Here is a 10403-nt window from a genome sequence, read left to right as displayed (position 1 = left end):
CTGTCTGTCTTGGTTCTTACAAGTTCTACTGAATATGTTAGCTGGACACTGTCGGGTCATCTGCTTGTCTGTCTATGAATAAAAAAATGTTTGGCACTCTGTTCTAGGAAAGGAAATTTTATGAAGTCTGTTTTAGAAAGGCCAGCACCCTCCATGGCATTCGCCTCACACAAGTTCTGGTTTTCACAGAAAATGGAGAGCGTTTTCACATGTCAACAAGGGGCAACACTCATATTAATTCTACCTTCAGTTCTGCCTGCCATGTTAGGTTAGACTGGGAGAAATGTGAGGGGTGTATAACTACAGTGGGTATTTAAGTTAGCAAGCCAACTTTAGCACATTTTCAGTTTAACCAATAACCGTTGACACTAAGGTGGCTGGCCTTTCAGCCAAGTACATTTCTATCCTCAATGGTTTCACTGCTAAACACTAAAGCACCGGTAATGTGTCGTTCAAGCCCTAGAAGAACTTACCAGCGATGTATTGTAAACCCTTTGTGGGGAAAATGGTTTTGATGGACTTATTCTGGTATTTCCTGTGCCATACATTGTGCCCCATACATCGTTTTACTAGATCAACTTATCAATTACTGCTACAGTATCAAACCTCGGCCTAACATTCTGCTGGCCATGAACTGATCCTGGCTCTTGTTTTTGACAAATGTATTTGACACCTCATTCGCTTCAGCTGTCAGTTATGTCTTTGGATCAGTAGATTTTCCCCTCTTCCTTCTGTTCTGTCATTATGTCAACAGATCCTACTATGATAAATTGCATGAGGGAAGTTTCTATAGAGTGGTCGTTTCTACAACCAGTTAATTTTGACCTACATTTCCTCTGGATGTTAGGTTAATAAAATAAAGCGCAGACTAGGAAAAACCAAAACCAATCATTTTGATAGCATGCCCCTGCCCCATTTTCCTCCTTCACACAAAATCTGTCAGAGTTTGTATTGGCTGCCCTGGTTAGACAGTCTGTATGGAGCCTAGGTTCTTTGATTTTCATATCACAGGGCTCACTCAAACTGAACTCGAGAACTGTCAAATTTACATGTACGAGCTTCCTTCAGGCCTTCTTGGAATCAAGAGGCATACTTGAGTTGATGAGTTCATTATACTCAGAATGTGACAGCATACTATTAGACTTCAGAGGATAAGTGTCATTTTTTTCATGACTGATTGAGTTTCTCTACTGTATCTCAGGTTGCCTGTTAAGACAGCCAAGACTGAAGATTTTAAATTCTATGGAAACCTTTTCAGTGATGTCAGGCTTCAAATGCTAATGTTAAATGTTACAAACATCACTGATCATTACAAAGTTTTCAACTGTATTTTATATTTGAACCGTGTAAGACCCAAGAATAGATCAAAATAACAATGTATTACCCTTTAGAAATACTTGGAATTTTCCTAATTTGCTTTTTGTTTTTTACTGATCTGTTTTTGGATTATTTGGAAAAGTTGCAAAGATGTACCTTTGGGCTTTAATAGTATGAAAAATGTGGTACAAAATTAATGCTATTAATATCACAATGTTGATTAAAAAAACATTGACATGGGAAAGTAAATGTCTAATTGTGTATATAGTAGTGCTGAAATTAATATATATAATATTTTTCTAATTGCCTAATTATGAAACAGTAGTGCCACTTCCCCTTCTATGATAATCAGACTGTCCTTACCAGAGTGAAACAGAACTATAGCATGTGTCTGACCATAATTCCTCTGTCTCAGAGTTGGTGGTAATGCAACTGTGATGACGTCTGTGTCGATTTTGGTCATCTTTTGTGTTTTTCACAATGCCCTTTCTAGTATAGTTGGATCTCAACCAGGCCAGCACAGTACAGTTCAGATTGTTTCAAAGATTAAAAGGTAAGGTCGTCTTGGACCTGGCTAGTTTCCTGTGACAGTTTCATTTGCCTGAAGGTTCTGAGGCAGCCAAGCTGAGTGAATGCACCAGAGCTGCTGCATGTGCCAGCTGGACCAACCAACGTGGCACCAATCCCTGCCATATCCCATCAGTGATGCCTTCCCTGCCAGCCCACTTCTGCAGTTGGAAGGCTGTGTCTGTCTGGTTAGGCTTAACATCAATATTACTCTAACAACTCCAATAGCAAGTCCATATGCATGGTCATTTTTACGGATTCTGCTATTGTGCCTTTCCTAGTTTCAGACCCCGTGGCATAGGGGGACATGGGGGGCTGCCCCCCCCCCCCCCCCCCAATAATTTGGGTAAGACAATACTGTACTTAATTAGATTTGGGAATGTAGCTCTTTCGCCTTCATCTGTAAATGCAATAGAAGATGTGCTTTATTGAGTGATGTGATCATTAAGCTACAAAGAATGTGTAACTACTGCAGTCAATAAAAGCTTTCGAATTTGATTGACAGCTGAGTATTTTGCTATTATATAGCCTCAGTAAGCCATGCAAGCCAGAAATATTTGTTTTCCTTTCCTCATGCTGATGTTACAATTCTACACTGGCAAGTAGGATAAACATGCCCACTCATGGAAATCAAATGCCCATCCAACATATTCGTTGTAGCGCCAGCACTGCTGAGTTTATTGCTAGTAGCCCTAATTAAATTGTTAGGTTTATCATTAGGCCTGTTAGAAGTACTGTAGGTTATCTTGGAAACCTGATTTTAAAATGAATCATGTTATGTGCATCTGTCCACTTCAGATAAGGCTACTATAAAAGATTATCTTCTCCACTCTGTCTCAATTTAACCATTTCATGGCTAGCAAGTACACAGCAAGTATAGCATGTGTAAAGGCATTAAAGTTTTGCAAAATGAAAGACTTTAATTAATACCATACCTACAATTGGGTGCCTTTTCATGAAATAAAATCATTGGATAACAAAAGGATTTACATTTAACATTAGGAGATATTTACCTTATAAACAAAAGCAGATGGATTTTAAAAAGGAGTAATTGGTTTTCAGTGGATGTATGCATGTCTCTGGGTGTTATTTATGAGCTTGTACATGAAATGTGAGACACCTATAAAGTATTTTAAAAATTTCTTAATGTAGTGTTTGTTAAAATCTACCCTGATTTTCATGATTATTTTAGTTATTAATAAAAATAAAAAAATCTGGTTGTCACTGATTTTACTTTAAAATTATTTATGTTTATTGTCATGCAACTTTAAATAAAAACCTAAACACATCTGATACCATTAGACAAAATGTATACATTTTGGGTATTTCTTCAGTTTTAATATTTTCCACATTGTATAATAATAGTGAAGACATTAAAATTATGAAATAACACATGGAATCATGTAGCAACCAAAAAAGCGTTAAACAGATCAAAATACATGACATTTTGTAAATTCTTTGACTTGACATCTTTATTTTGGTGGCCTCTCAACCCTCTTCATGAGGTAGTGAACGCGTAATGCTTTTCCGACTGTCTTGAAGAAGTTGCCACATACACTGAGCACTTGTTGGCTGCATTTCCTTCGCTCTGCGATTCAACTCATCCCTAACTATCTCAAGGTTTCAGTCTGTTAAGATTATATATAGCGTTGTTTGTAAAAAAAATCTATTGTCCAATGTCAATGTATATACATTTTTATACTGTTCTGTATATTTTAAAGGGGACATATGTAATATGTTTACTGTACTATAGCATAAATACATTCATAAATAACCAGAATACATCTGCAGTTAATGATTCAAATAATTGTTCCACAAAATTGTCCAGATCGATCTGCGATATTGCCCACTTGGACTTGAACACCTGTCGCAGGTCCGTCAATCACTTTATAAGTGGCTCCTCATGCTCGCAGAACAATTCTTCCCACCCTAAACTATCCTGGACTAGCAAATACAAATCCGGTTTCATTAAGTAAGGGAAGAGGAGGGGAGGGGACTAGTCGTGTTATTGTTTAAATTCAGACTTAGAGGCAGGATTGTACAGAGTGAATGTAGCCTACGTTTATGTTTTTTGCGCATTGAATTACAGTTACTGAAAGTTACAGGTATAGAGCCAAATATAAGTTAATGTAATTTGGCAGCAATCACATTAAATGACAATACCCTATTGTTGTTTTGCCGTCTTTGTATTTCGAAAATTCAACTTAATATAATTCAGTATTATGAATTAATTTTCTGGTAAGTCATAGCGATAGGGGTCAACAAAGCATTTAAAGTTTTGACAAATGTAATTGTCCACTTTCACTCCATAATCATTGTTTGATAATCAATGACGAAGTTATAGAACTTTTCACAAACTCCAGATAATACACATGTAGCATTGCTTTTTTTTAAAAACATTTAGATGATTCAAAGGGTTTCCAGAAGAGTTGTCAATAGGCAACACAAAAGCAAATTACATCTCTTCTGACTACTTTCAACCGGAGGGTAGCAGCATTGTATTTTCTATCCCGAGTAAGCGATTTCTAGCCTGTACCGGAAGCAGCGGCAATGGGACTGAGGACGCAAGACAGGAGGGAAGGCGAGTTCCCCGCACACCGCTGGTTATAGAGGCATGTGTGAGTTCAGGACAGAACAGGTCTTACGATCGGATTTCTAGGGGAACGGCTCATAACAGATAGGTGGAGTGAGAAGTCAACAGGAAGATTTTGAATATTAGTCTAGTTCATTTGTCAGGCTATATGGCCTGCATTTATATTAGTGACTACAAGAACAACATATGGCAAACTTGTTTTTTGTATTTAACTTTACTGTCCTCTCCGTACAGTGACCTTTGAGGGAGGTTTTCTTGCCTCTTCGTATTTCAAAGAAAGGCTGTTGAAGTAGCTTACTCTGGGTTGTCATATCTTCAGCGCGACCCGCAGAGGTTGTGCTCATTTTACGCAGACGTTAACGTACGGAGTTCTTAGTTTTCCTTTGGTCGTTACAGTCTCCTACTGCTGGTTTGCAACTGGTGAGAGATTTACCGTTTAGACTACAATCATGGAACTACCTACGAAGAATGACAGACAACGGCGGGGAGGCAATATAAACTCTACGGTTACCAACACAAGAACGACACCGGTGGCTACCTTCCTCTCCATTGGCTTCCTTTGCATGAAAGGTAAGCAAAAATGCGGGACCTTCACGGCAAACGGGCAGTAACATTTGTCTAAAAAAGTATGCTACTTTTAGGAAAGAAAGAGCTGACTTTCTATACATTTCATTATAAAATTTGAACATGCCTACACTAGCCTACACCATGGAATACACTTTTGGTTCCATACACCTTGTGCCCCATGATAAAACATAGCTTACTATATCTTTATACGTTTCACGTTTCTTTACATTTGCCTACATTAGCCTGTTATTGTGCCGTCTGTGAAGGTGTAAAAAGTTAAAGTGTTGATTTTGTATGCCGTCTATGCTGAGGTTTACACCCTGCATTTTGAGCTCCACAACCTGTGTAGAATAACATGTTAACATAACATCTAAAGATTGGTGTTTACTTGCTGTAAAGAGGGTAACGCGCAAAAATATTACTTTATTTGCATTAGATCATTTGTGTAATTTCAGGTAAGTACGAATTACTCTGTTATCTTGTAATTAGTAGGCCTATACAGCCCACCCATGGTATTAAGGTTAGCCTTATTGTAATAGGAAACAGTTATAATTAATGAATTTAATTTGTATTGCAATTCACTCACAGCCAAAGTGCTCAAAATTAAAAGAAAGATGGGGTTACAAAATAGTTTGTGTGTCCCACAATGGGGAAGACCCTTCACATTCCACAAAGAAACCAACAATAAAGACTATCTTCTAGATTTATTTAGAATTTCACACTCTCAGTTGATATTCTGTCTTCATGGTCAGCTACTATGCTTTTCTAATGTGTATGATATAAGGCACAGGGAGGGAAAAATGTCAGTATTCTTCCAAAGCAACATTTCATAGCCTCCGCAGGGTGTTAGAAAGCTAAGAAAAAAAGCTAATGTCAAGCCATTGATCCTTCCTAGTTTTAGGAAAGGAATGTTCTTATCCTGCTAATGATCTGGCCCATTAACTCTTTAGCTCTCTTGTTTCGGCTTCTTCTTTCCCCCACATTTCTGTAATTGCTCTAATAGCTCTCATGTCAAAGGTATGTTTTCATCCCTGCCTATCAGATGAGCTGAAGTTCGCTGCATCACAAGTGTGGTGCTTCTTCTGTGTACAGCATGTGTTTGCTTTAGAAAAATCCCCCTTGCTGAAGTTGAGAGCAAGCACTCCACCCAACCTCCCTACCTCCACTCCCCAACCCCTCACTTAAGGATGAATGTGTCCTCTGTGTGGAGGGCTTGGCGGGGGGGGGGGGGGGGGGGGGGGGGGGGGTGATATGTAGGCCCAGGTACTCTCACAACAACATCGGCCACACACACACACACACACACACACAAACATACTCATAGACACACTGGAAAGAACCCTATGGGAGAAATAATCAGTGCTGTCGGTGCGTGGTACAATAGTGAACTTCTATATCTCTGTGGGGAACATCGGTGTTTGTGCTAACGTTTGGTCTCTATGAAATCAATGTTTCATGCCTTATAAGGATGGCCTTTGTGCAAAGCCAGACAATCTATTTCATATATATGAGTCATATCCATGTGAACCCCCAGGATAAATATTAAATATTTACCTTAAGTTGCCTATTTGAGGATAGCCACTCAGCTATGCCGACGGTCGTCCTGGCTTTCATTTGGATTTGTTATCTCTAGTCTTGTTTCCATTTGAGGCTGAAAAGTGAAGTGCCCTTGACGCCGCACTCATCTTAGATGAAAGCCATTTTGAAAGTTAAACATCTATAATGTAAATGTACCACGACGACTTGTGAGTATCCTCTTCTCGTTCCCTCTTCTTGTGTCTTCACACTTCAGCAGAGCATCTTCTTTTTCATTCCACTGATATTAATATCACAAGGAAACTGGAGCAGGAGCAGGGTTTGAGATAGATGCACGAGAAGTGTTCAGTTACTGTCCTCACGCAACACATGTAATTCCTCCCAGGCCTGTCTTTGATGTAATGCAAATGGTTCGGCTGGAGTGGGTCTGTGGTTCAAACCAATCCTGATATGGTTTATCCTCATTTTGAAGAGGCTGTATAGCCTACTTACAGCAGTTCTGCATAGTTTAACCCCAAGGTGTCAAACTAATTTTGCCTGGGGGCTGCATTCATTCTTCAAAGAGGTCCAGAGGGTCGTACAGAAAATGGGATATTATTTCCTTGCTGTCAAAGTGTGAAAGAAATTGTCCTCTAGCTTTTTTAATGCACCCTAGTGGTGGCTTGCTTTTGTTGATTGTTTGTGAATTATTATTTCTATACAATATTTCTTAACTATTTGTGTATAACTCCTACTGTCCGGATTGGACTTCTGGTTTAGAAATGCATATGAATGTTTTGACTGAATGAGGTCATACAGTTATTTATTAGGGTGGTTGGACCTCAAACTCAAATGTGTTGGATTCATGTTGATAAAAACTAAAACAAAAACCCTGCTCTCTTATAGGAAAAAAACATATATTCTATACCCCTGTCAGATGAAGTATAACAGTGGTTTGTCACCACATACAGTTGTTTAGATTTCCTATTCAACAAAGGGAGCCCTTCCTGACTAACGGTTGTGTACACAGACCAGAGTCTGTTAGCCGAAAGGACTCATGAAATCCATATTTGGTTCAGGGGACTCCAAATTGCCTGATGACCCAAACTGAAATCTTCCTCTGCTTTACATTTTCTTTATACTTCAGTTTGAGAATAACATTTTGGTGATAGTCGATTTGAGAGTTCTAATCACAAAACAAAGGCATCAATAAATAGATACATTTGAATGAAATAACTAATCACAGTATCAAAGCCTATGATCATTTTTCTATTGCCACTTTACTCTGTATTTGGTTCAGTTGTTTTTGCAATCTACAAATTACCTTATAGATGCTCAAATAAACACTAATTGTGGAGATGAAGCTAATCTCTGTGGTCGTAAGCCTCTTTTGGCCAAAGTGGTTATTTTGGTTAGCCAGGCAAGGTTTGAAATAAGGTGGTTTGATTGGAATGGAGTAATACTGAGCAGCTGTACTGAATCAGATTTTAGGTCTTGAGACTAGGTGGAGACAGATGGTAGAGGAGTGTGATCTGGTGTCTCGACTGCAGATGTTTTCACCCTATACCACGTAACACTCATTAACTCTTTATAAACCTTGTTTGTCCTCAATTCAACCAAGATCCCTTTAAAAAGAGGTTGATAGTGGCTTTGTCAGAAACCCTGGCATTCTCACACACATGTATTGCACACAGACTAACACACACGCACTTCATCCTGGGGTTGAATTCAATCATTTTAAAGTGACATTCAGGATTAGGATCTGTTTGAGAGTCTGAATGGATTACAGACCAGGCGTTTGTCCTGGCATCTGGAGACAGACACCCATATCCAAATCTTGTATATGCCCCAAGTGCCTTCATGTAACCTGTCATGCGTGCACTTACTCAAACGTTGCATGACATTATTGGGAGCATTATTATGATCCCAAATACCTTTTACAGTAGTTCCAATTTGGTTTGATATTGCGGCGAGATGTTGGCATGACAGCAGATGTGCTGCTAACGGAACACACCATGCACATGTTATGACAGAGAGATCACTGGCCTGAAGGGTTTCGTTGTTTCAGCCATATTGGATTACGTGTGGTTCTAGCCGAGTATACAGGGAATGCCATTTGTTACCTCAGGATGTCAAAGGTTAGGTTACTCCCTACGTGGTCTACGCGCCAGGTGTCACAGTTCTGAAACACTGAGGTGGCCCTGCAGTCTCCAGTTAATAAACAGCCCAAAAGCCGCTAGATCTCCGCGGACACTGTTACCACCATGACCCTTTTGATCCTAGCGTCCTGTGTAGAAGGCTATTGCATTACACGCTGATGAGCCGGACCAGATCCCACACAACCAGTTTGGTAGATTTTCACCGGTATCGCAGTGCTCACTGCCTGGCAATGCAGCCATATCATTGCGGACGGGTGTTTTTTATCCTGATCGCAGAACGCCGACAGTTCCCGGGGGTTAAGCAATGGGGCGTGAGAAATGGGCTCTCTGCTGCCCAGGCTTCATGTCAATCGGAGTTGTTTGCGTTCTGCTCATGCACATGCCTACTAGCAGAAATGTCCTGGTTAAGTGGGCGTTGTGATATGAAGCAGAATGGATTGGCAAGGGGTGCCCCTTCCACAATAATCATAAACCGGACAGCGCGAAGTAGGAAGGGGAATAATACTGAATTAAGAACTAGGTAATAAAAATAGACAAAATAAGCTTTTCCACATTATTTGTTTCTCTAGGTGATAAACATACACTACCTTTCAAAAATTGGGGGTCACTTAGAAGTGTCCTTGTTTTTCATTAAAACATACATGAAATTAGTTTTAGGAAATATCGCTAAATTAATAGGAAATATAGTTATTGACAAGGGTAGAATATTTTTTTTATAATTGAAACTTCAAACTTTGTTTTTGTCAAAGAATATTCCATTTGTTGCTTTTACCCTGTACAAATCTCCCACTGTACCACCACCAAAGCACGCTCAGACCATCACATTGCCTCCAAGATGCTTGACAGATTGTGTCAAGCACTCCTCCAGCATCTTTTCATTTGATCTGTGTCTCATGAATGTTCTTCTTTGTGATTTGAACACCTCAAAGCTAGATTCATCTGTCCATAACACTTTTTATCAATCTTCCTCTGTCCAGTGTTTGTGTTCTTTTGCCCATCTTAATCTTTTCTTTTTATTGACCAGTCTAAACATGGCTTTTTTTTCCAACTCTGCTTAGAAGGCCAGCATCCTGGAGTCGTCTCTTCATTGTTGACGTTGAGACTGGCGTTTTGTGTTTTGTGGGTACTATTTAATGAAGCTGCCAGTTGAGGACTTGTGAGGTGTCTGTTTCTCTAACTAGACACTAATGTATTTGTCCTCTTGCTCACTTGTTCACCGGGGCCTCCCACTCCACTTTCTATTCTGGTTAAAGCCCGTTTTGGCTGCTCTGTCAAGGGGATTTTCAGTTTCTTGACAAGTTCTCGCATGGAATAGCCTTCATTTCTCAGAACAAAAATAGACTGATGAGTTTCAGAAGGAAGTTTTTTGTTTCTGGCCATTTTGAGCCTGTAATCGAACCCACAATTGCTGATGCTCCAAATACTCAAACAGTCTAAAGAAGGCCAGTTTTATTGCTTTTCTTAACCAGTGCAACAGCTTTCAGCTGTGCTAACAAAATTGCAAAAGGGTCAATTAGCTATTTAAAATGATAAACCTGGATTAGCAAACACAACGTGCCACCGGAACCCAGGAGTGATGGTTGCTGATAACGTTTATTATGTACACCGATCAGCCATAACATTATGACCACCTGCCCAATATTGTGGAGGTCCCCCTTTTGCCGCAAAAACAGCCCTGACCCGTG

General features: G+C 39.6%; 1 protein-coding gene across 2 annotated transcripts in view; it reads left to right on the top strand.

Moving 5' to 3' along the window:
• The first annotated feature begins 4355 nt into the window (after positions 1–4355).
• LOC105010674 (inactive tyrosine-protein kinase 7) overlaps positions 4356–10403 on the top strand; it is a 91800-nt gene continuing 85752 nt past the window's right edge. Inside the window, exons 1-2 of one of the 2 annotated variants that reach the window (XM_020047660.2) lie at positions 4356–4465; positions 4874–5047. In XM_020047660.2, coding sequence (XP_019903219.2) covers positions 4927–5047 — 121 coding nt within the window. In that variant the 5' untranslated portion in view covers positions 4356–4465; positions 4874–4926. Of the gene's footprint in view, positions 4503–4873; positions 5048–10403 lie in introns of both variants that reach the window. The other variant, XM_010870166.3, reaches the window with a different exon arrangement.

The sequence above is a fragment of the Esox lucius genome, chromosome 6 (genome assembly GCF_011004845.1).
Source record: "Esox lucius isolate fEsoLuc1 chromosome 6, fEsoLuc1.pri, whole genome shotgun sequence".
In the NCBI taxonomy this organism is placed as follows: domain Eukaryota; kingdom Metazoa; phylum Chordata; class Actinopteri; order Esociformes; family Esocidae; genus Esox; species Esox lucius.
The sequence above is the reverse complement of the archived record's forward strand: the minus strand, read 5'-3'. Positions and strand labels throughout refer to the sequence as shown.